The 24,979-nt window shown below is 64.2% G+C and overlaps 2 protein-coding genes across 2 annotated transcripts; one reads left to right on the top strand and one right to left on the bottom strand.

Annotated features, from left to right (window-relative positions):
• The first annotated feature begins 48 nt into the window (after positions 1-48).
• On the top strand, positions 49-7,011 carry OSBPL7 (oxysterol binding protein like 7). Its single transcript, XM_034070333.1, has 23 exons — positions 49-89; positions 796-983; positions 1,155-1,277; positions 1,428-1,481; positions 1,603-1,716; positions 1,792-1,884; positions 1,965-2,085; positions 2,172-2,275; positions 2,356-2,448; positions 2,529-2,658; positions 2,730-2,854; positions 3,068-3,148; positions 3,224-3,355; positions 3,716-3,788; positions 3,876-4,153; positions 4,822-4,959; positions 5,037-5,100; positions 5,180-5,258; positions 5,345-5,489; positions 5,962-6,103; positions 6,187-6,313; positions 6,392-6,514; positions 6,636-7,011. Exons 2-23 carry the CDS (start codon positions 891-893, stop codon positions 6,742-6,744), a joined length of 2,541 nt encoding a protein of 846 aa, XP_033926224.1. The 5' UTR covers positions 49-89; positions 796-890; the 3' UTR covers positions 6,745-7,011.
• A 309-nt stretch (positions 7,012-7,320) lies between these two features.
• Positions 7,321-14,983, bottom strand: TBX21 (T-box transcription factor 21). The gene is given in 7 exon segments (XM_034070255.1): positions 7,321-7,596; positions 7,598-8,168; positions 8,249-8,310; positions 8,860-9,015; positions 9,125-9,246; positions 9,330-9,484; positions 14,532-14,983. Coding segments are annotated over 7 exon segments (1,716 nt in total). The 3' UTR covers positions 7,321-7,398.
• Between the last annotated feature and the right edge of the window lie 9,996 nt (positions 14,984-24,979).

Raw genomic sequence — 24,979 nt, 5'->3', positions numbered from 1 at the left:
CGAGCGGCTCCGGCCCAGCGCCTCCGCCTCCTTCCGTGTTCCGGTTCCTGCAGCCGCCGGGCAGGATGCGCCCGGCCCCGGCCGCCCGGGTGAGCACCGGGGACCCCGACCCGGGGCTGCAGGGGGGAGCTCCGGCAGCAGCACCCGGGTCCTGCCGCCCGGCGAGGGGCAGCCGGGAGGCCACGGGGATGGGCGGCGGGGGGGGCACGGGCCGGGCTTTCCGCAGCGTTACCGGGGTCGTGTCCTGCCCGGGGCAGGCGGAGGCTTCGCTGGGGACCCCCCAGTGTCGGGGGGGCTCAGTCCTGCCCCACGGGGGCCGGGGGTGTCGGTGCGGGCGGTACCGGAGCTTCGCTGCCATCCCCGGGTCCGGCACCGGGAAACGGGGGGGCCGTGACTCGGTTCCCCCCTCCTGTAATTGAGAAGGTCAAAGGGAAGATCCTATGGGATAGGTCGGGGGCTGGGGGGGGGGGCGTATCCTGGCTCAGGATGGAGCGGGGCTGGGCCAGGGCTCTGTCCCCCGGGTCGTGGCTGTGCGGTTGCCCCGTGGCACAGGGTCTATGGGGTGATGGAGCAGGAGCGGACTCTGGACCCGGCAGGCAGGTGAGGGTTGGGTGCTGTGGGTGAGATAAGGATGGGTAGGTCCAAGGCTCCGTCTCACGCAGAAGGTTCTGGGTGCTCGGTGCAGTCAATGTGAGGTTCCCACTGACGGGGGGCAGAGCATCCCCCCCCCAGCCCTCACTGCCATGAGGGGATGGGGTCAGGGTGGGCTCCTGACGTGGGGTCCTCTCCTCGCAGCGGCTCCCACTGCTGTGACAGCCGAGCTCAGACCCACAGCACAGACCGAAGGAGGGGCTGGACCCGGTCCCTGCATCCCCATCTGCTCCCCGGCCATGGGCAGCCACGAGAAGGATGCGTCCTCCCCAAGAAGGGCCCTGTCGCGCTCCAACAGCACCGTGTCTTCCAAGCAGAGCAGCATCCAGCAGGTTGGGCACTCAGTGGGATGCAGGACTGGCACTGAGGGGGCTTGGCTGGGGCTTCACCCCACTTTAGGAAGGGGTCCCCCATCCCCAGGGGGTATTAAGTGCTTGGGGACAAGGCTGGGAGCACCCCATCGGCCAAGGGAGCCCCACACTGACCCCCATTCGTTCCTATAGGGTTCTGAGAGCTGGGAGGTGGTGGAGGAGCCTCGTGCACGGAGCAGCCCGGGCACGGAGCCGCAGCGGCACGAGGGGTATCTGCTCAAGAAGAGGAAATGGCCCCTGAAGGGCTGGCACAAGGTAATGGGCAGAGCTGGCACCAGGAGCCAGCATCTGACTGGTGCTGGGTGCTGAGCCCAGGCACGGGGAGATGTCAACCCCTGGATAAGGGGCTGCAAGGATCAGTCCCTGCTCCCCCCCTCCAACAACTGCTGCTCTCTGTGTCCCCAGAGGTACTTTGTGCTGGAAAACGGCATCCTGAAATACGCCACCACACGCCAGGATGTGAGTATGGGGCCGAGCTGCACCCGTGCGGCCTTCCCCTTGGGCTCAGGGCAGGGCTGACACCCCACAGACCCCACGAGGAAGGGGTCTTCCCCTGACAGGCATCCCTGGGCTCCCCCAGGTCCTCAAGGGCAAACTGCATGGTGCCATCGATGTCCGTCTGGCCGTCATGTCTGTCAACAAGAAGGCACAGAGGGTTGACCTGGACACGGAGGAGAACATCTACCACCTCAAGGTGCTGCTGGGGCTGCTGTGGGGCTGGGGGGGTGTTGGGTTGTGTCCCCCCCATCAACTTACCCCTGTCCCACAGATCAAGTCCCCAGAGCTCTTCTCCAGCTGGGTGAGCAGCCTCTGCTCCCATCACCAGGGCGAGAAGAGGGGGCCCGCAGGGACCAACACACAGGTGGGTGACACCTCGGGGGCATGATGTGGGGCAGGGTCCCAGTGTGGTGCTCCTGATGTCAGCCCTGGCCGTGCCTTCAGGGCCAGTGGACAAGGATCCTGCCCTCGGGCAGTGCTCCTGCCCTCTCCACCCTGGCCAGCTCCCGGGACAAGGTGAATGCCTGGCTGAAGGACAGCGAGGGGCTGGAGCGCTGCTCGGCCGGTGAGTGGGGCAGCAGGGGATGTGTGGGGCAGGGGGTGATGCCCCTTCCCCTCTCCCTGATGGGGCTCGTTCTGCACCCATTGCAGAGCTGGTGGAATGCCAGGCGAAGCTGCAGGAGCTGATGGGAATGCTGCAGAGCCTGGAGGCGCTGCACCGCATCCCCTCGGCACCCCTCATCTCCAGCACCCAGGTGAGTGGGACGTGGCCATGATGCTGAGCATCACTCTTCATGGCAAGGGCCCATCTCCAGCCCCTTCCTCTTCCTCGCAGCCTTCAGCCGCCACAGAGAGGCCAAAGAAAGGCAGAAGGAGCACCAGGATCTGGTGCACTCAGAGCTTTGCCAAAGACGACACCATTGGCAGGGTGAGCATCCCACCGAGCTCTGACCCACTGGTGCGGGGATGGAGACCCCCAGGGGCTCACCCCTGTGTCCCCCCCCCAAGGTGGGCCGCCTGCATGGCTCCGTCCCCAACCTCTCGCGCTACCTGGAGCCATCCCAGAGCCAGCTTCCCTTCAGCCTCCCCCCGGAGTACACACAGCTACAGAGGAGCTTCTGGGCGCTGGCACAGAAAGGTGGGGAAGGGGCTGCTGGGGGTGCTGAGCGCTGCGGGTGGGTGCTGTGACACAGCCCCTGTGCCCGGCAGTGCACGGCTCGCTCAGCAGTGTGGTGACGGCGCTGACGGTGGAGAGGGCCCGTCTGGAGGAGCTGCGGCTGGCGCTGGACCGGCGGCGCTCAGCACCGCGCCCCGGCAGCGCCGGCAACACCGGGGTGAGGATTGCAGGGGCCGGGGGGGAGTTTTAGGTGTGTGTGTGTCCCCCACACCCAGTACCTGGGGGTTGGTGCTGTTGGGTGCAGTGAGTTGGCAGGGGCTCAGGATCACACCATTGGGGGGTGATCCCCCCTCCCCGTCAGCCCCACACTGGTCGGAGGGCACATGTATGGGGGGTTTGGCTCAACATCCCCCTCCCCACACCTCTCCAGGCTGCCCTGCGCCGCTTCCACTCCCTCTCCGTCTCCTCTGACGCCACCATGGACTCCTTCGCGTCGCTGCTCCCCGATGAGGTCGGGGTGGGGGCCGGGATGGGGTTGGGGGTCGGGGTTTGGGGCCGGGGGGCTCAGGTGGTGGCTGTCCCGCAGCCGGACACGCTGCCAGCCAAGGGCCGGGAGCAGCAGCTCTCCAACCGCAGCATCGTGTCTCTGGCTGATTCCCACACCGAGTTCTTCGATGCCTGTGAGGTTTTCCTCTCCGCCAGCTCCTCTGAGAACGAGGTGGGGAAGGGGCTTCGGGGGGGGGGGGGGGGCTCTGCGGACCCCCCTGCTTCTGTGGGTTCATCTCTTCCTTCTCTCTCCCTGTCCCTCCCTGTTAGCTGCCCCCCGTGTGCCCCCAGCTCCCGTGTTCCATGGCCCCCCCTTTAGTGCAGTCCCTTCAGGCTCTCAGGGACCCCGCAGTCTCTAACACCCCCCGGCCCCACTCCTGCACCACCAGTACCCCCCCTTCCCCATCCTGCCCCCATCGCAGGCACCCGGCTCCCATCCCATCCTCTCGGGGGAGGGTCCAACCCCTCCTATGGGGTAATCCCCAGACCCCGGCCCGCCCCCCAACCGCCGGCGGTCCCTGCGTGTCCTCAGCCTTCGGACGATGAATCCTGCATCAGCGAGGCCACCACCAGCGCCTGCGAGGACGCGGCCGAGCCCCCGACAGGTACCGGGGGGGGGACACGGATGAGAAGGGGACCTTGAGAAGGGGGGGAATGTGTTTGGCTCCATCCCACAGCGGCCGCTCCCGCAGGCGCGGAGGGCCCGGGGGTACCCGCGGAGCCGCCGCCGGTGGAGCTGCCGGGTCCGGACCCGCAGCGGAGGAGCCGCCTGCCCGCACCGCCCGCCCCGTCGGGGGACGTGAGCCTATGGGGGCTGCTGCGGAGCAGTGTGGGCAAGGACCTGTCCCGGGTGGCGCTGCCCGTGCAGCTCAATGAGCCCCTCAATACACTCCAGCGGCTCTGCGAGGAGCTCGAGTACAGCTCACTCCTGGACCGCGCCAGCCGTGCCCGAGACCCGCGGCAGCGCCTGGTGCGGCACCGGCACCGGGGGGGGGGATCGGGGGGGGACGGAATGGGGGGAGTGAGGGGTACGGGGGATGCTGGGGAGGGACTGTTCGTTAGGGACTGTAGTGATAGGACAAGGGGTAACGGGTTCAAACTGAAACGAGAGGTTTAGATTGGGTCTAAGGAAGGAATTCTTTGCTGTAAGGGTGGTGAGGCACTGGAATGGGCTGCCCAGGGAGGCTGTGAATGCTCCATCCCTGGCAGTGCTCAAGGCCAGGTTGGATGAAGCCTTGGGTGCCATGGTTTAGTGTGAGGTGTCCCTGCTTTGGAACTGGATGATCTGAAGGTCCTTTCCAACCCTAACTATTCTATGATTCTATGTGGGGGACATGGGAGGCTCAGGAAGCTCAGGGGCTTGTGGGACACTGGGGGTTGGATGCAGGGGGAGCTCAGGGGATACAGGGGGCTTGGGGAACACAGGGGAATTTGGGGAATACAGGGGAGATGTGGGGCTTGGAGGACATGAGGGGCTCAGGAAGGTCAGGGGCACTGGGAGCCCGGGGGGCACTTGGGGAGTTTGGTGATTTGTGAGGCTTGGGGGCCATGTAGGAGCAGGGGAACCCTTGGGGGGCTCAGGGTTCCTGGGGGCACCCTGCTGTTGCCGTGGCTCTGGTGCTGACGCTGCGGGCACAGGTCTATGTGGCTGCCTTCGCCGTGTCTGCCTATGCCTCCACCTACTACCGGGCGGGCAGCAAACCCTTCAACCCAGTGCTGGGAGAGACCTATGAGTGTGTGAGGCCCGACCGCGGCTTCCGCTTCATCAGCGAGCAGGTAGGGCCGGGCACAGGGGGGGCATCGGGGGCCGGATGGGGCCGTGGCATCGCCCTTTACCCCCCCCCTCCATCCAGGTCTGCCACCACCCTCCCATCTCCGCCTGCCACGCTGAGTCCGACAACTTCATCTTCTGGCAAGGTGGGTGCTGAGGAGGGTGCTGGGGCCATGCAAGGGGGACATGGGGGGGTCTGACCCCTCCCATTCCCCCATCCCATAGACATGAGGTGGAAGAATAAGTTCTGGGGCAAGTCCCTGGAGATCGTCCCTGTGGGCACCGTCAACGTGCAGCTGCCACGGTGAGAGCCCAGCACCAGGAGGTGCCCCCCTCCGGCACTGCCACCATCCCCATCCCCATCCCCATCCTGCCCCTGTGCTCCCGCAGGACCGGGGACCACTTCCAATGGAACAAGGTGACCACGTGCATCCACAACGTGCTGAGCGGCCCGCGCTGGATCGAGCACTATGGCGAGGTGCTGATCCGCAACACACGGGATGCTGCCTACCACTGCAAGATCACCTTCGGCAAGGTGCGGCCGACACACACGACACTGCGACATACCATGACACACCTTGTCATGTCCCACCCTATTCCCACCTTTCCCATGCCTACATCCTTTCCAGATACCCCCTCCCCTTACCCAATAGCACCGCCCCATTCCCACTGGCCCCACCTGTCATTTAGGTGACCCATTCCCAATGGCTCCACTCCATCACTCTTGGATTCCCCCTTCCCAGTGCCCCCATCCCTTCCCAGTGACTCCATCACTCTTGTATTCCCCCTCCCCAATGGCCCCATCCCTTCCCAGTGACTCCATCACTCTTGGATTCCCCCTTCCCGATGGCCCCATCCCTTCCCAATGACTCCTCCCTCATAGCCCCGCGCCTTTCCCACAATCCCACCCATTTCCCACTCCCCCATCCCTTCCCGTATCCATACTCTTTCCCATAGCCCCTCCCCTTTTCCCACCCCCCGCACCCCACCCCTCGCCCCTCCCGCAGGCTCGGTACTGGGGCGCAGGGACCAACGAGGTGCAGGGTTTGGTGCTGAGCCGCAGCGGGGCCGTGGTGGAGCGCCTGGCCGGGAAGTGGCACGAGGGGCTGCACCGGGGGCCGGCACCAGGACACTGCATCTGGAGGGCCAGTAAGGACCCACACACACAAGTGTATGGGGAGGGGGGTACCGCAATGGGGGGGGGCTCAGCACTGTGCCCCCCATCCCTATAGACCCCATGCCCCGTGACCATGAGAAGAACTACGGCTTCACCCAGTTCGCCCTGGAGCTGAACGAGCTGACGCCGGAGCTGCGCCGAGTCCTGCCCTCCACTGACACCCGCCTGCGGCCGGACCAGCGGTGAGCAGCGCCCCAGCACCGCGGTCCGGGGGTGCTGAGGCTGCCCCAGCACCGCAGCCACGGCCTCATCCTCCTCAGGTACCTGGAGGAAGGCAACGTCCCGGCGGCTGAGACACAGAAGCGCCAGATCGAGCAGCTGCAGCGGGACCGGCGCCGGGTGATGGAGGAGAACAACATCACACACCAGGCTCGCTTCTTCAGGTCCGGCTTCTGGGGCAATGCGTGGGGCACGCCATGGCTTAGGGGGATGTGGGGCTCTTATGGGATGGGGACATCCCCTGGGGGTCCTGATGGGATGGTTCCCCCCCGCCCCCATCCCTAGACGGCTGATGGATGCTAATGGCAAGGAGTCGTGGGTCACCAACAACACCTATTGGAAGCTGCGTCTGGATCCCGGCTTTGCCCACCTGGACAGCGCGGTGCTCTGGTAGTGACCCCCACAATGGGGTGCTGAGCCCCCTCCAGGCTCATCACAGCAGTGGGGCTGGTCCCCCCAGTAAAGGGGGTGTGGAGCCACCCCCCAAGCCTGGGGCAGAGCCTCAGGGCTGGCTGGGTCTCAATGGGGCAGGGGCTGGCAGTGCCCCCCCTGCCCTGGGGGTCCTTGGCTCGCTGGGGGGAGCAGGCAGCAGGGGGTTGTGGGGTGCCCGCGGGCGGGCAGACCCCTCTGGCCCCCCAAGGGTTGCTCCAATAAAGGCTGTAAAGAGATGGGGTGTGTGGAGAGCTTCCTTCTCCCCCATCCAGGACTCCCCTCCCAGGCCAGGATGGGGGGGACACACACGGGTCCCTTCACCCTCCTCCCCATGCCTCAGTTTCCCCCCCCCCATGTACCTGCAAAGGATAGCAAAGAGCTGTGCCCCACAGCGTCCCCTTTATTGCAAGATATGCTGCTGCCCCCAGCCCCACACCGGGCACGTGGGGGGGCTCAATAAATACTTCAGCATTAACCCCCCCCGCCTTAAAAACAACCAACGACAAAAACCCACCCCCTTCCTCCCTGTTCCCTCCTCGCTTGCCCCCATGGCCCCACCGGGGTGCCACTGGGGGCTGATTTGATTGTCTGGCATCATCTTTCCCCCCCCATGTGCTCAAGTCTTCCCAGGATATGATGTTGAACTGGGGGGGACACACACATACACACTCATGGGACCCCTTGGGTCCTGAGGCTTTGGGGTGCCCATGGAGAGGGGGGTATTTGAGCCCCCCCAGTGTGGCTCAGTTGCCATAGAAGCCGTAGTAGCCACCGTCGGCAGCCGGGTCCTTGTCATAGAGGTCCCCGTTGCGGGGTGGGGGGGAGCTTTCGGCGCTGGAGGGGTACGGGGACACCCGGCGCCGCTTGCACTCGTACAGCCCCAAGTCCACGGAGTCCGCTGGGGCGGGGGGCTCGGGGGGCCAGCCCTCTGCTTCCTTCCCCTTCTCCTCCCGGGGCTCCCGGTACCAGCCCAGAGCCCCGGGGCTGCCCTTGGGGCCGTACTGCCCAGGGCTCCAGCCCCCCGACACCCCGAACCCCGCCGGCCCCTCGGGGTAATAGGGCAGGGGTTGATGTGGGGCGGGCGGCAGGGTGAAGGGCTTCACCCCATAGGGCACCAGCTTGCCCCCCCCGTACCCCGCTTCGTAGCCGCTGTACTCCAAGGTGCCCGCGGCCGGGGGTTGCTGGGGGGTGAAGTACCAGCGGGGGGGGTCCTTGGGGGGCAGCGGCAGCGGAGCCCCCCGCTCCGCACCGAAGAGGCGCCCCGAGGGCAGTGGGAACTGCTCGGGCAGGAAGGGCTGGAAGCGAGGGGCAGGCAGGAGCTGCCGGCAGCCGGGGCCCTCCAGCGGCGATGGGGTGAGGCGCTCCCCCTCCGAGGCCGTGTACATCCTGGGGGGGGACAGGGTGGGAGTCGGGGGGTGCCCTCTTGCCACAGGGCACCCGTGGGAAGGGAGAGGGGACACACTCACGAGTCAAAGTTATCCCGGAATCCTTTGGCGAAGGGGTTGTGATCGATCTTCAGCTGCGTGATCTGGGGGGGGGGCATGGATATGGGGGTGCTGCTGCTGCCAGGCTGATCCCCCCTCTGCATCCCGGGATGTACCCACCACCCTGCCCATCGGCGGACCCCCACTCCATCACCCATGGGGTTCAGCTGCATCCGGGAGAACTGGGGTGATGCTGGGGTGCTGGGGGGACACTGCAGGGTGTTGGGGTGCTGAGGGGGGGCTGGGGGGCTACTGGGATTCGGGGAGAAGCACTGGGATGCTGAGGAGATTGGGGGTGTGCAGAGATGCTCTAGACAGGGGTGTTTGGTGGTGTTGGGAGGATGCCATTGGGGTTTCCCTGATGCTGGGATCCTTCAATGACGCTGGGGGGGAGGTTGTGAGGGGCTGCTCTGGGGTGGTTACTGTGATGTTGGGGTGATATTGGGGTGACTCTGGGATGTACCAGTGGTTTCTGTGGTGCTGGGAGGATGCTGGAGGGAGGATGTTGGGGTCCCTGTACTGAGGGGGGGCGAGGGGTAGTGTTGGTGGGGGTACCCCCATACCAGGGACCGGAGGGGGGGTCTCATACTCACGTCAGCGTTCTGGTAGGCTGTGACAGCGATGAACTGCGTCTCTGGGAAGGCGAAGGTGTGCGTGTGTGGGGAGGGGAACCCCTCGTCCTCACCCTCCTGCACCTCAGTTACGTGCAGCCTCGGCTGGTACTTGTGCAGCGACTGCAGCACGATCATCTGCAGGGGGGCAGCGGGCGGTCAGGGGGGGCTGTAGGGGGGCTATGGGGGTACAGGTGGGACCCTCAGGGCTATAGGGGGGCTATGGGGGCACAGGTGGGACCCTCACCTGGCCAACGTTGTTGGATGCGCCCTTGTTGTTGGTGAGCTTCAGCTTCCCGAAGGAGACCTCCTGCCGCATCCAGTGTGCGCCCGTGTTGGGAGAGTCGGGGTGCAGGTAGAGGCGGTTCCCTGGGGATAAGGGGCAGCAGGGATGGGGTTACCCCGTTCTCGGCACCATGGGGAGGATGAGGATGAAGACTGGGAGCCCGTACCTGGCATATTGCCTTCGGCTTTGCCACACTGCACCCACTTGCCGCCCTGGTAGCGCCAGTGATGTTGGTCCACCAGAACCACGTCCACGCAGACGCTGTAGTGGGCTACGGGGTTGAGCCCCGAGAGGTTGAAGCTGAGGAACGGGAACATTCGCCTGGGGAGGGGACAGGGACAGGCACAGTTTAACCCCCCCAGCTCAAGCTCTGGCATGGCGGGGATGGGGAAACTGAGGCAGTGCAATGCCCAGTCATTGCCCCCCCCATCCTGGTGCCTGTGAGGAGCTGACTGACTCTGGCAGCTGGGGGGATGCTCTCGGGGATGATTCCCCCCCCCCCCGCCCCGGCATCTTCCTCCCCCTCCCCAAGCACCTTCCGGATCGGAAACCAACACCGCTGCTATTTCGGGCTGGGCGCCAGCCTGCGCCAAGGGCAGGAAGGGGACAGGATGGGATGGACAGGGGCGACCCTGCTGCCCTGGGGCTGCAGCTGCCACCCCCCCATGGGGCTGCACCCCACTGTGCCCCACACCCCCAAATCCCACCCTTAGGCCTGCTCCCCTTCCTCCAAGTTCAAGCCCTCCTTTGCCATCACCGGCCCCAGTAGTCCCAGTAGCCCCAGTTGCCAGCCCAGGTTTGCAGTGGAATCACTGGTCCAAACCAACATGGGGGACACGGGAGTCCTCAGCCTTCCTCCCAGGTATGATACGCATGGGGTGATGGGGGAATTCAGCCTGACCCCCCCTCCTTGGTGGAAGAGGAGTGGGGGGAACCCTGACCCCATCCCTCTCTCCTCCTCTTCCTCCTTCTCTTGTGCTTTGCTGTTTCCATGAGCCAGTACCCAGTAGGTAAGGATGGGGGGGATCCAGTGGGGGGTTAGTTTGGGTGTCCTGCCTATCCTGGCATATCCCGGCATATCCCACCGGCCCAAGGCTCTGTGAGCTCATGACAGGGATGGTACCACGCACCAAAGGGCAGCAGCACCCACACCTCCACCCCAACAGCACTGGAACCACAACAACCCCCCTCCACCATCCTCCCAAGGCCACAGAAACCACTGATACACCCCAGTATTGCCCCAGCATCACAATAACCCCCCCACCCCCTCCAGCAGCAGCATTAGGGAAACACCAATAGCATCCTCCCAACACCGCGGAGCCCCTTCACACCAGCTTGGGGTTGAGGAGCAAAGCAAGGGGCTGGGAGCAGGGGGGATACATCAGGCATGGCCCCGGCAGGAAGCATGTCTTGGGCAGTGCCATGGCACCAGGGCAGCAGCATGCGAAGAGCTGAGCCCATGGCCCAACCCGGGTGCTGCTGACTCAGAATTGCCCTTGCGATGGAGAGGGGAAAAGAGAGAGAAGAGAAGAAGGGGAAAAAGAAAGCGGTTCTTGTAACGAGGAGCCTCACACGTGCTCTGCGGGGCCGGGATGCGCGGCGGCCCCGAGCATCCCGGGTACCACAGGCTCCATCCGAGCCGGGGCAGCGCCCATCCCACCGCCGCTGTGCCAGCACCCATCCCACCGCCGCTGTGCCGAGCATCGCCTCCGTGGTTCCTGCCGCCGATAAAAGCTGCAGCCACATCAAAGAGCGGCATCGAGGGGCTCCGAGCTCTCCTGGGCGGTGCTTCACCACCACCAAACCCTCACCACCAAAGCCCCGGGGTGATGCAGGCTCCGGGCTGAGCAGCCGCACCGGCTGCTGCACCGGCCCCGAGCTGCTGCGAGGAGCGGGGAGGAAGAAACAGCCTTTTTCTGGGGTTTTAGGGGGTTTTTGTGCACCTCGCTCCCTCGGAGCCGCCGGAGCCTCGGAGCAGAGACGGGCTTAGAGCCCAACCGGTGCCGCGGTGCAAACCACAGGGCTCGGCCGGGTGGGGGTAAGACCCGAAACCTCGGGGTTATTTATAACCCCTCAGCACTGGAGCCGCTGCCGCCGGGACAGGACTTGGCTCCGCTGGGGTTGGGAGGTGCCGTGGTTGGGGTGATCAATGCACCCCAGAAGCAGCTGGGGACCCCTGGTTTCACTCCATTGATGGAGCTCTGGAAGGGGGTCCCGGCTCTTTGGCTGCCCCGAGGTTTGCCCCTGCACGAACTCTTCCATTCAGAGGGTTTGGGGTGTACACAGGGGACATGGGAGCTGTGGGCACAGTGGCACATCCAAGTGTCAAGGAGATGCTAGGACATGGGAACTTGGGGAGATGGGAGGCAGGGAACAGGGACAGGGAGTCCATAATGAGCCCAAGTGGAAGGAAGTTTGGGGTCTGCCAAGTAAACCCCATTTTCCAGCCAGTTTTCCCCCTGTCTGCATCCCCAGTGCCTTCCACATGCCCTCAGCACCCTGCTGCATGGCACAGTGCACAGCAATGCATGGCACAGCACACAGCAATGCATGGCTGCATGGCATGGTGACATGGCATAGCTGCGTGGTACAGCACAGCTGCATGATGCCGCATGGTTGCATGGCAGGGTGACATGGCAATGCATGGCATAGCGGCACAGTTGCATGGCACATCCGCATGGCATGGCGCTACATGACTGCATAGCATGGCTGCATGGCATGGAGATATGCCATGGCTTCATGGGTGCATTGCATAGCAGCACGGTTGCATGGCATTGCTGCATGGCTGTGTGGCACAGATAGGTATATGGCACAGCTACATGGTGGAACAGCAGCTGGGCACAGCAGCTCAGAGTCCCCCCAAATGCACACTCACCCCTGCAACCACACCAACCTCCGTGTTTGCCAAACACAGCCCTTTTGTCCCCAAAGCTGCCCCGTGTTCCTGCAAAGGCAACGCCAACCCCTATGTCCTCCAAGTGCAAAGCCATTGCCAGCATCCTCCCCAAAAGCGACGCCATCCCTTCTGTCCCCAAACACAAAACCACCCCCAAAGGCAGCACCGAGTCCCCCCAACTGCAAAGCCAGCCCCTAATGGCATCACTGAGTCCCCCTCAAAGTCAAAGCCAGACCCTGTGTCACCCCAAAAGGCAAAGCCAGCGCCTGCTTTGCAGCAGAAACCCACAGCAGGAATTCCCCAGGTCCTTGCAGCCGGGCAATGGTGAGTCCTTGGGGGTTTCCACAGAAATCCAGCCCTGGCTGAGCCCCAACAGTAGAGGGGACAGAGGAGGGATGGGGATGGAGGAGGAATGGGAACGGAGGAGGAATGGGGATGAAGGAGGGATGGGTATCCATGTGGGGAACTGTCAGGAAACCAGTTCTGCTGGGGATGAGTGGGCATGGGATGGTGTGGGATGGGATGGCACAGCATGCATGGGAGGCATAGGACAGCGCGCTAGAACCAGAGCAGAGGAACAGGAGGTAAACCCTGGAACCAGACCAGGCTCACCCCAATGGCACCATCTCCCCCCCGGCCTCAGCTCCTCTCCACTGGGAAACCCCAGAGACCACCGAGGGACCAGCGCAGCCCCGCAGAATGGGGCTCCTGCAGTGCCAACGGGATGGGACAGGTCCCGTTCCCTGCCCCAGAGCCCCCCCAGCCCGGGGGGTGCCAGCTCTGGGGCTCACCTCTCCCTCCAGCCCCACATGGGGTTTTTCCTGTGCGAGCAGCGCTGCAGCCTGGCCCCGCAGCCGGCGCTGTGCAAAAGCAGCTCAGGGTCGGGGGAAACGGATGTTCTGTGGCTCCGAGTTCGACGGCTCCCCCGGGCTGGGTTTGCTCTGACCCCCCCCTGCACAGCGCACGTCCCGTCCCGTCCCCCCCCTCCCAGACCCCGACCTCTCTGCAGAGCCATTGTGGGGAACAGTTGGGAAAAGAGCCCCAGAATCGCCTGGTTTGGGGCTGGCAGCAGAGCCCAGATGTGTGGTGAGGGGCAGAGAGGATGGGATCTCGGGATGCAGCCCTGCCTCAGCACCAGCCTCCGGAGCTGCCCCGATGCAGCGGGGATGGGCACTGCCCCAGCCGCTGCCACAGGGGATGGGGAAAGAGAAGAGAAAAGCAAAGGGGTGAATTTCATCTGGTTCCTGTAGGAGAAACAACCCTATGGGGGGGTCCCAATGCCTCAGCCACCCCCTTGACCGATGCTGGGGACACATCACCCCATCCATGCCAGTGCTGAGCGGCCCCCGAGCCCGGCGGGGGCAGCAGGCCTGGGAATGGCTGTGGCAAACCAAGCGGCCCTAACGTGTTTAGACTTCCAACACATTAAACAGGTTGGGCTCAGCATCGAAGTGACACCGTCTGTCTCGGCCAAGGCAGGGAAGGGGCAGAAAGAGAACCCCTGGGCGAGGAATGGTGGTGGAAGCGGGTGGGGGGGGCGAAGCAGAAGGAGCTGGGGGGGGGGGGGGGGGTTGGGAATCCTCACCATGGGTTTTTGGGAACCCCAGAACCACCATGCTCACACTCCCCTCCCGGCCCCAGCATGATCCCACTGAGACATCACACAGCGCAGCATGGGGCCTGCCCCCCATCACTCTGGTGTGGGGCTGAAGGACCCTGTCCAAACCCTGCAAACAGGGATGCTGGCAGGGCTGGGGTGGACTTCAGTCTCCCCACATGCCCCCCAGGACCCCTATGGACACTGCGGCAGCACACAGGGAGCAGCAGGTCCTGGCCTGCGGTGCCACCAGCGGCTGTTCCGGCACCCAGGATGTTGCCGAAACGCTTCCGCAGGCACACGGAGGCCCCAGGCCTCTGCCCGTCCCCCATCCTAGCGAGCAGAGGGGGTGTCAGCCCCCACTCCGCTGTGCCCGGGGCCACCAGCACCCTCCTGGGCTCTCACTACTTGTAGCGGTGCTGAGCTCTGGGTCGAGGCCAGACGAACCCTGCCTCCAGGCCCCCAGTACCATTGCCATGAGCTGCCTTGGCACACAAACCCTGCCTGGATCCCCCTTCTCTCCACCCCCAGACCCTTTTCTCTTTCCAACTCCCCTAGAAAATGAGGCCTGGGGGGGTCTGGTTCACTTTGCTCCCCCACTTTTGACCATGCAGAAAGACATCATCCCAAACCCACAGGGGTGGGATCCCTCTTGCACTCCCCCCTACACCCCTTGCACAGGCAGATGGGGACCCCCGCAACCATCTCCCACACCTCCAGCACCTCACCGTGCCGACCACCCCGCTGCCCATCACAGCATCCCCAGAGCATCCCTTCCATACCGGAACCCATCCTCTCTCCTCCCCAGAGCCCATAAGGGTCCGGGTGCTGCTGCCGGTCCCTATGCCGATTCCCCCCCAGGTGTCCCGGCTCACCTGCCCTGCTTGGTGATGATCATCTCGGTCTGATGCTTGTGGAACTTGGCCCAGAGCTGGTAGTTGTTGAGCATCACTTGCACCTTCCCGGCTGCCCGGTACCCGGGCAGGGCACAGAGCGCTCCGGAGCGGGGGCACAACGGGGGGGCCCCGGCCCCGAAACCTCCCTCCGCTCCCGAGTACAGCTCCGCACCCCCGTAACTCTCCCCCGGGCCGGCGGAGGGAGGCGGCGGCGCTCGGTAAGGGGGGCACGGCCCCAAGAGCCGGCCGCCGAAGCCCCCGGGAGCACCGTAGGGGAGCGGGGGGGTTCCCGGTTCCGGAGGGGGCCCCCCCCCATCTCCGTAGTACGAGGCGGCGGCGGCGGCGTCCCGGGGGCCCGGCGGCTCCTTGGCGAAGCTGAGCATGGGAGCGGCGGGGCGGGGGGCTCCGGTGCCCGGCTCCAGCGCGCCCATGGACGGGCGGGGGGGGCCCCGGCTCCGCTCAGCCGCTCATGGGGGCCCCGCCGGTGGCCCCGGGACCCGGAGTCGGGCGCGTTTCAGCCGCCCCCTCCATGCCCGGTGGCCCCGGAGGGGCAGGGGGGGGAACGAACCGTGGGGACCCGGGGAAAGCCAAGTGTGGGGGGGAAGGCAAAAAACCCAAACACCCCCCCCAAAGAAAAGCCTCCAAACACCCGGAAAGCGCCCAAAAGTGGCGTCGGGGGGATGGGGATCCGGCCCCGTCCCGCGGCTGCCGCTGCTCTCACGCGTTCACCTGCCCATCCCCGTGGCGCCGCGCCTCTTATCCAAAGAAGCGGCTCCGCACCGGGAGCTCCGCCCCCCCCGCCCCCCCATAGAGGCGGCCCTCACCGGGGCGGGGAACGGGCACGGGGCGGGCCGGGGGGCGGGACACGAGGGGAGGGGATGGGGGACACGGGGGGACACGGGGGGACATGGGGGGATGTTGGGTACCGTGAGAGGGGATGAGGACGTGGGGCCATGGAACACCTGCAGGGATGGGGACACAGGGACAGAGCATGAGGGGAGCAAGGGGACAGAGCAGGGGTCTCTGGGGTGGCACTGGGGGCCCCCCCACTCACTCACCCTGGGGTGCTGCATGGGGCCTGTGCGGGTGCTCCCCCTTCCTGTGAGCTTGAGGACCCCCCCCCCCCAACCGCCTCCGCTGCCGTGTGCAGATGTTTGGGGTTCCCCCCATGGCTCACTGGGGGTGACCTGAGGACATCCTGTCCCTGGGGTCGGGGGCTCGGAGCACCGCGGGGTCCCGTTACCGGTGCCCCCCCCGAGGCCAGGCCTCCCCAGGACCTGCCCTTGACCCCGCTGTGCCCAGGGAAGTCCCCGTGTGTCCGCTGGAGCCCCGGCGGAGGCGCTCGGGTCTGGAGGGGGCCGGATCCCTTGGCAGGTCCCCAGCCCATCAATACTTTCCATGCCCAGCGGTGGGGCACGGCTGGAGCATCCCCGTGCCTGTCACTCCCGCACCGCATGGAAGGACAAGGGATGCTGGCACCGTCCTGGGGGTCCCGGCCCTGAAGGCCAGGATTGGTCCCTGGGTGCTGATGGGACCCCTCTGGAGCTGGGGTCTTGAGGGGGGTGTAGGGAGAAAGTGGGGGGGGGGGCTCTGGCAAACGTGCATTTAAGTGGTTTGGGCTCTGTGGCCTCAGGGTTGCAGGTGATGGGGCTGCCAGGGGATGGGGACGTGGGTGTGATGGTGACAGGAATGGGACAAGGATGTGGATGGGATAGGGATGGGGACAGGGATGGATGGGGCAGGGAAATGGATGGGGATAGGGAAATGGATGGGGACAGGGAAATGGATGGGGACAGGTATATGGATGGGAACAGGGATATGGATGGGAACAGGGATATGGACAGCTTTGTTTCCCCCACGGAGGTGTCCAGCTGTGGGGCAGGAGGAAATGGGGAGTTAAGGATGCACAGGATGTGTGTGTGGGGGGTGTTTGGAGAGGACCCCCATGTCTCCACAGTGAGTCACCTGGTGGCCTCGGTGGTCTCCGGGGGGTGTGTATTGGCCATCAGACACAGCTTAGCAGCCATTCCATCCGGCTTTTCACCGGGGGCATTGTTCAGAGGGGTCCTTGGCTTCAATCCCTATGCAAAGTCCCCTCCTGCTGACCCCCTCCCCATCCTTTCCGGCTCCCTGCCAGCTCCTCCTGCCCTCTAATCCCTTGGGAGTTGGTGGGGGGAGAGCACTGGTGTAGCAGCGGGGGGGGGGGGGGGGGGGTGTGTTTGCAGACCCCATGCTCACACCTGGCCTGGTATGTGCACACGCATGCACATGCACATGTATGTGCCCCCCCCCTCCCCGGCACAGCCACTGTGTTCCTGCATCCAGGTCAGAGCATGGAGGCTGCCCCCTGTCCCTGGGCACCCCCTCCCCATCCATCAGTCAGGAATTCCCCCCCTCCCCCCCAAGTGGGAAAAAGCAGGAAAACATGGAAATTTCCAGCAATTTTTTTTTTCTAGGAGGATAAAATGAAGGCCGGAGGGGGGGTTATGGAGGGGAGGGGGGGGGGGGAGTGACTCATTAATGGGGGGGAAGCAAGTGCTGCAGCACATGTGCTCCCCAACATCACGACGTGCTAATTCATTCCCGTTATACCATCGCCGGCGAGGATGAATTCACAGGCACACCCCCCCCCCCCCCCCGCTGCGGGATCAGCGCCGGGATCCAGAGCATCCCGCTGTGCCCATGGCTGGGGACCTGCCCCCGTCACCCCGCGTCCCCCCGGTCCCTGCCGCTGTGACACCGGGTCTGGCAGGGGAGCATGGATCTGTCCCCAGGGTGTCTTGTCCTTGAGTGTGTGCTTGTGTCCCCCCCCCGTAAAGTGACACCGGGGACGCTGCCCTCCCTGGGAGACACAGCAGCACTCCCGGCGCTGGTTGTCACCAGTGTCCCTGCGCAGGGAGGGCTCGCTCTGGGGCCAGGAGGGGAAGGAGAGCTGGGAGCCGTGTCCTGACCGTCACCTTGAACAGCTCCCATGGCCCCGACGGTGACCGGGATGCTCCGGGGCATCCTCAGCCTCGGTCCTCTCCACTGCGCTGTCCCTTGGCATAAGGGACCAAGCAGCCTGAGCTCAGCTCTCCGTAGTGAGGAAGAGCTGGGAGGTGGGGTCCAAACCTCCCTACAGCAGGAAATGCACCCATGCACCCCCATCTGCAGTGCTCCAGGACCTCCTAGAGGCTAAATCAAGCCCCGTGCCTCAGTTTCCTCTCTCTAGACAGCTGATGCAACACGGCACTTTGCACATCTGACAGCATGGGGATGGTGGATGAGGGCAGCAGCGTGTCCCCCCCATAGCCCGGTCCCTCCTGGAAGAGGGAGCAAGTGTCCAACGCTGCAGGATGCACCCCACGGGCCACATCCCTCCCCACGGCAGCCGCAGCATCTCCAGAGCTGAGCCCCAGCATCTGCCTTGCCTCAGTTTCTTCTCCTGTGGCTGCAGGTTTGGATATCCCCATCCCTGGGGTCTCCAGCATTGATGGGGATGGGGGTCAGAGCCTTTGTGGGGACATTACCCTGAACACCCCCTGCTCTATGTCACCCAGCCCTACAACATGTCTCCATCCTGCATCTCTTCACTCATGGGCATCAGCCCCAGGACCAAATCCCTGACAGAGGCACTGGGCAGGAGCCAGCCCTCATCAATGTCCCTGATGTCCCCAAGCCCCCTTGTCCCCTCCAGCATAGACAGACCCCAGGCAGTGCTGGTGATGCTGGGGGGAGGGTGGGATATTTGCTTTCCCATCAGGAATTTGGCTGCTGGGCACCAAAGGGAAACTTTGGGGTTATTTTCTTAGTAAACGGCCCCGTTCCTGTTTTCATTATTAAAACGAGCACGAAGGCACTGGGCACCCACGGGGGCTAAATTTGGTCTCAGGGAAAACCAAAAATACTCCCCCCACCCCAGAGGAATTTGCATCTCGCTGCTGCTCGAAGGCAATGTGCTGCTGAGAAGTTCATGGAGGCCTGAATGCAAACTGCAGGGTGGGATGGGGCAGGATGAGGGCACTCCCCCACCCAGGGGACACCCAGCCTGCCCTGGGGCTGCAGGCAGCATCCTTAGCGCATCCAAGGGGAGATGGAGCCCCATTCCCCGGTCCGTGCTGTATCCCAGAGCATGGACCCGTGCTGCCATCGGTGTCCTGGGGAAACTGAGTCACGGGTGGGGACTCAGATAAGTAGGGAATGAGTGGCTGGGTTGGGGGGGGTGGGCTCAGACTCCATCTGCCCAATGCCACCACTCGCCACCCTGCGCCCCAACACTGGCACCCTCCTCCCTGCCCCAAAGCACCACACTCCACCCCAGCCATTGGCAGCCCCACTTGCGGGAAACCTCATGGAAGGGGGTGTCCGGTGGGAAGGAGGGGAGCGGGGTGGGGGGGCACGGAGGCCGTTCCACCATGGGGCTTCCCCTGAACAGCCTCAAACCACCACCCTGATGGATCCTGACCAGCGCTGGGAGGATGCTCACCCTGCACCCATGGGTGCTGCCAGGGCCAGCCAGGGGTGACTCGTCGGTGGCAGCTCCGGGGGGGGATATCAGCAAGCAGGGAGGGGGGGCACTGAGCAGACGGCTCCTTAATCTCGGGGAAGGAAGCGGCTCTGGTTACGGAGCTGCCCTCGGTGTAAAAGGAGAGCAACAGGAAGAAAAGTCATTAACATCGTTCCAGCCGCTGCCATCCAAAACCCGACTGGTGCCGTGCGACAGCCCCGTGTCCCCAGCGCCGTGATGCGGGGGGGGACATGCGGGGGGGGGGGGCGTGGGGTGACATTGGTGGGGGGGGTCCACCCGACAGAGCCCCCAGCACCCCATCCCTGTGGGGGTCCCGCTTAAAGCTTCTGGGGACACTGAACCGCAGCTCAGCTCCGGTCCCTCCTCCTCTTCCTCCTCCTCTTTCACACCCCAGCGTGGGAGCCCGTGTGGGAGTTGGGGTGTGCACAGCCCGCACAGTCACTGTGTGCGGGTGTCACTGTGTGCGGGTGTCACCGTGCCCGGGTGTCACCGTGTGCGGGTGTCACCGTCCATGGGGCAGAAGCTCCAGGGATCATCGATGGGCACTGGGGGTGGTGTGAGTGTGCAAAAGGCCTGGTGTGTGTGCAAGGGTGTGTAAGGGGCTGTGTAAGGGGGGGGGGGGGTGCACAGACATGTGAGGATGTGTGCATGAGTGTGCACGGGTGTGCAAAGGATGCTCATTGCACACAGATACCCCCCGTGGGCCCATGCAGCACAGGGGGGGTCCATGAGGCTGTGTGAAGCACCCCCCCCCGCCATCACCCGCCGGGCCGGGGGGGTCCGTGTCGCCCCCCGCTGCTGTAGGAGGCGATTTGCTTCAGCGGGAGGCAGATCCCCGGTGCAGAGCCGGGGCTCCCTGGGGACAGCCGGGGGGCTGCAGCCCCTGTCTGGCCGGCTTAGCGTGACGGGGGCACACGGGGCTCGGGCCCCCCGGCCCTTCCTCTTCATCAGCGGGAGGCGAAGGCCGGGGAGTGATGTGCGGGGGGGGGAGACAGGGACAATGGGTGAGATACGGGCTACAGCTTCTGACAACGCGCGATCCCGGCGGGCACACGTTGTGTGGGATCACCCGCCCTGCTGCGGGTAACTTGGGGTCATGGGGGGGCCGGACCCCTCTGGGATGAGGCTGAGGATGGTCGCACCCAGCGGAAGAGATGGTGATGTCTGATCCTGCCCCACAGGGTTCAATCCTCCCTCTTTAGGTCCTACCCTTCCCTATAGAATCACAGCCAGGTCTGGAAGGTTCTGTCACATAGGACCTTAACCCATAGGGTCCAGTCCTGCCCTGCAGGGTCCCATCTTCCCCCACAGGGTCTCATCCTGCTCTACAGAATTTAGCCCTGCTTTCCAGCTTGCCCTATAGGGTCCAACCCTGCTCTATAGGTTCCAGTCCTGTGCTGCAGGGTCCTGTCCTGCCAGGTTTGGTCTCACCCTGCCTTGTTGGGCCCCATTCTACTGCTCAAGGACACATGCTAGTGTGATTGGTCCCATCCTGCTATGTAGATGCTGATCATCCTCTATAGGGTCCAATCGTGCCCGGCTGGGTCCTACGTTCCCCCACAAGGACTCATCCTGCCCCACTGAATTTAGCCTTGCTTTCCAGCCTGTCCTGTAGGGTCCAATCCTGTTCTATAGGCACCCACCCTGTGCTGCAAGGTCCTGTCTTGGCCGGTAGGGTCTCATCCTGCCTGTTTGAGTCTCATCCAACTCTTCAGTGTCCCATCCTATGTAGGGGCTGCTCGTCCTCCATAGGGTCTCATCCTTTCCTACTGGGTCCCATCCTGCGCCATTGAGTCCTGCAGGGTCCGACGCAGCTCTGGACGGTCCGATCCTGCCCGGGGCACAGCGCTGGGGACGGGCACTCACCGCGTGCCAAACGGCAGAGCCGGGAGCTAAAAATACCCGTGGGGGCCCTGCCGACGGAAGTGGAGGTGTCGGCACCGGCTGCTCCAGCCCGGGGGGGGGGGCCATACTCGGGTGTCCCGGCCCCCACCGGGGACCCTCCTACCCAGCCCCGGCACCGCAATCAAATGGGAGGCAGCACCGGGTGCTGCGGCCCCACCGGACACCCCAACCCACGGGTGCTGAGGAGCATCCCCCGCGATGGGGACCCGGGTCCCGGCGTGTGCCCAGGGGTGAGGGGCCTTTGGGAGATGCAAAGTGACAAATGACGCCCCGCACGCGTTAATGGATGTGACGCGGGGCTGACACCGCCGTGGCACCGGGAACAGAGGGAAAAGATTCCAATCGAACGTTAAAAATAGGTCATGGGGAAGGAGAAGGAGCCGGGTTCGTTTCAGCCGCCGGGTACAAGGAGCCGCCTGTGGGTCCAGCCGGCGCGGAGGGAGCTGAAAGTGGGGTGGGATGGAGGTGGGAGGGGATGGGATGGGATGGGATGCTCCATCAGTGGTGGGACCCCAGCCCCAGGTCCTGCCTGCCCAAAGCCCAGCTCGGCATCAGCCTGTGCTGGCACAGGCATGGCCAGATTGGTCCCCGTGGAGGTGTTTAGGGGACCCCAAGGTTTCCCATGGGGCAGGGCTGTGGGGCCCGGTGCCCACGGTGGCCTCGCGCTGGCTCAGTGGGTCATGGGGAGTTCAGGGTGTCCATGGCCTCCGGGCACCCACTGGGTGCTGGATTTCAGTGGGGCCACCAGTGGGTCGTGGCTGTCACAGCCCCACAATGTCCCCAGCAGCAGGTCCCCAGGGGACACATCAGCCACGGGGCCACCAGCATGGCTGACCATCACTGCTGTCCCCAAGAGCCACACAGCAACCAGGGGGACCATCTCCATCCCTGCTTTGGGTGCATCCCTATCGCAGAGCATCCCCACCCCAGTGGCAGCTGGGGACAGGGGGGTGGCAGGGCATAGGCACAGGCACAGGGGGGATTTGGGGGCTGTGTTTCACAAGCCCCCTTGGATGCTCGATCGGGGTGACCCCAAGTTTAACCCCACTTACGGCGCCGGCAGACGCTGCCCCCGATGCAGATGGGATGTGACAGCCGAGAAGTCCCCCCCTGGCAGCAGTGGCGAGGCTCTGACCGCGGAGGGGAGAGGAGGGGGGGACACGGGACGTGAGACCCATGTCAGGGCGCGTTGGCTCCGTCACCTCCCCGCAGTGAGACGGCGGGTCCCACGCTGGCAGCCTGCGTGTCCCCGGGGGGGCCGGTGGCACTTGTCTCTCTGCAGCATCTGTGATGGCGCTGGGCACATGGCAGCCGGGGCCGTGTGTGTTGTTATGTGTGTGTGCTCCCCCCTTCCCCCCCCCCCGCTGGCTGGGAACACGGATGGATGCTAAAGAGCTGATCCCATCACACGGATGAGGAAGGACACTGCGGTGGCTTGGCCAGGAGGGGACTTGCTTCATCCTGCCTGGGTGGGAAGGGCACATCCCGGGGGTGAAGGGCAGGAGGGCCGTGGGGACCACGGGTGACACCAACTCCTCTGCGAGGCTGTGGGGAGCCGGCGCTGGGGAGGGTGAGGCATGTGTGAAAACCTCCTGTATCTCCAGGAAGAGCATCTGAGAGAGGTCGGGCAGCGGCCAGCACCCCAGTGGGACAGGGACCAGTGGTGAGTGGTGCACAGCCAGAGCTGGGGCTGACAGCAGAGCGACAGCCCGGGGCCATGAGGCAGGGACCGGCACTCCAGGTGGATGCAGCGGTGTGGGCACTAAGGGTGATGCTGGCACTGGGTACCCAGCCTGGATACAGGCACTCAGGAGTGATGTGGGCATCCCAGGGCAGTACAGGGACCAGAACCTCGTGGGGATGCAGACACCTCAGGGTGATGCAGGCACCCAGGGGTGATGCTGGATGAAGGTACTCAGGGTGATGCGAGCACCCTGGGGTGATGCGGGCACCTTGGGGCGATGCGGGCATGGGGCACCCTTGGGAAGAGACCAAGCTGAAAAGCTGAAGTGCAGCAACCCCGGGTCCTTCGCAGGACCGTGGCCACTGCTGCAGTCACCAAAGGGCTTCACCCCAGGGTGGGGACAAAGCCCCGGTGCCACCCAGGGTCCCTTCCCCCCCCCCCCCGGCAGCCCCTCCGTTTCTTATAAACGCCTCTGGCGATGCTGCCCCGTGACACGGCAGCTCTGGGGCTTGTGGTTAAACCCCAGGGCTCCGGCTTTGACTCACACCGGATCCGTGGCACAGAGGGGGCCTTTTGGCACCCACGGCTGGAAAGAAACGCTCACCCGGGCAGGAGCGCCGGGTGCTTCCTCGCAGAGCCGTTTCCTATAAACCCCGACGGAGAAAGGAAAGAAAGAAAGAAAAGAAAGAAGAAAGAAGAAAGAAGAAAGAAGAAAGAAGAAAGAAGAAAGAAGAAAGAAGAAAGAAAGAAAGAAAGAAAGAAAGAAAGAAAGAAAGAAAGAAAGAAAGAAAGAAAGAAAGAAAGAAAGAAAGAAAGAAAGAAAGAAAGAAAGAAAGAAAGAAAGAAAGAAAGAAAGAAAGAAAGAAAGAAAGAAAGAAAGAAAGAAAGAAAGAAAGAAAGAAAGAAAGAAAGAAAGAAAGAAAGAAAGAAAGAAAAAGAAAGAGCCTGAGCTGCTGCTGCCCCCAACCGAAGCCATGGGGCCCTCTGGAGCCCATCTGGAGCCGCAGGGATACTTCCAGCCTGGTCTGGGGAGGGGAGGAATCAGCTTCTGGGGGCAGGTGGAGCGAGAAGCACCCAGGGCAAGACATGAGCACAGCCCTTACAAGACATCAGAGAATCGCCTTCGTGATGCAGGCAGCCAGGGACACCAGGACGCTGTCCTCCCTGCTTGGAGCTGACCCTGAACACCCGGCAATAGGGAAGCAGCATCCCTGATCCCCATCCCCTCGGTGGTGCTGCAGGAGCAAGGGAGAACTGGCTCATTTTTCCCCTAAATGATATAAATGCCGAGAAAGGAAAATAACCCCCAAAACTGAAAGTGTTCAGGAAAAAGCAGCTTTTCACCTGCCTCAGAATAAGGGTTTTTTGGTGGGAGAAGTCAAATAAACCAAAGGAAGCTGCTGTTTAGGAAATGCTGAGGTGCGACCTGCATGAGGGGATGGGGACAGGGACATGGAGCTGCAGCGTGGGCCCCATAGGTGGGGGGCTCTTCGTGGCTCTGGGGGACAATGCCCTGAGCCATCCCTGCTGTTTCCAGGCACAATCCCCACAGGGATGCTCCCGCTGTCCTTGGACCCCATCCCTGGCCCCTGCAGGAGGGTCCCTGCATCCCAGCCATGCTGCGGCTGAGGAGGGACTGGCTCATCCCAGGTCACACTGGGGACCCGATGGGTCCAGCTGGATCCGTGACCCCAACCCCGAGAGCCCCGCACCCCGATGTGGGTCCTCCCACCCCCTGGTGCCAACAGGACCCCCACAGCAGACCCCAGGGCATGGTCATTGCCACCATCCCTGTCCCCACATCTGCGGTGGGGTGTGCGGTGCCAGTGGCATAAAGGGGGGATGCTCCTGGCAACCGGGTGTCGGGCTCAGGCACCCTTGGGTGCATCAGTCCCCCCAGGAGCACCCAGTTCAGCCCTGGTGGGTGCCCCAGTGAAGGCTCTGCCACCCCGGGGGGGGGTGGGAGAGAGACCAAAACCACAACCGAGCGCTGCGGTTTGAGCTCCCTCCTGCGAGCACCGAGGAGGCGGCAGCAACCGGGGGGGGGTGTGTGGAGGAAACGGGGCCGCAAACACCCCCCCTCACCCCCCCATGCTCTGGCAGTGGGGCTGCAGTGGGGTGGGAGAGGGAAACTGAGGCACGGGGGTGCTGATGGCGTCGGTGGGGATAGGTCAGGGTTTCCCCATGCAGAACGGGGTGAGCCCCATGGGGTGATGAATTGAGGGCTACAAAGGGGGGAGTGATGCACCCTTATCCTGCTCCTGGGGCATACCAAGGTACTCAGCCCCACTGAGCCTTGTGCCCCCCGGGAGCATGGCACCCTGGGTCACA

This window comes from Melopsittacus undulatus, chromosome 17 (genome assembly GCF_012275295.1).
Source record: "Melopsittacus undulatus isolate bMelUnd1 chromosome 17, bMelUnd1.mat.Z, whole genome shotgun sequence".
Taxonomy (NCBI): Eukaryota; Metazoa; Chordata; class Aves; order Psittaciformes; family Psittaculidae; genus Melopsittacus; species Melopsittacus undulatus.
This window is presented reverse-complemented; position numbering and strand designations above follow the sequence as displayed.

What these genes read in the sequence shown, in the direction of transcription:
- OSBPL7 (XM_034070333.1), top strand. Translation starts at nt 891, where the DNA reads ATGGGCAGCCACGAGAAGGATGCGTCCTCCCCAAGAAGGGCCCTGTCG. An exon ending in CGCGGCCGAGCCCCCGACAG is followed by an intron (nt 3,789 to 3,875) that starts GTACCGGGGGGG and finishes CCGCTCCCGCAG; the next exon opens with GCGCGGAGGGCCCGGGGGTA. An exon ending in GCAAGATCACCTTCGGCAAG is followed by an intron (nt 5,490 to 5,961) that starts GTGCGGCCGACA and finishes CCCCTCCCGCAG; the next exon opens with GCTCGGTACTGGGGCGCAGG.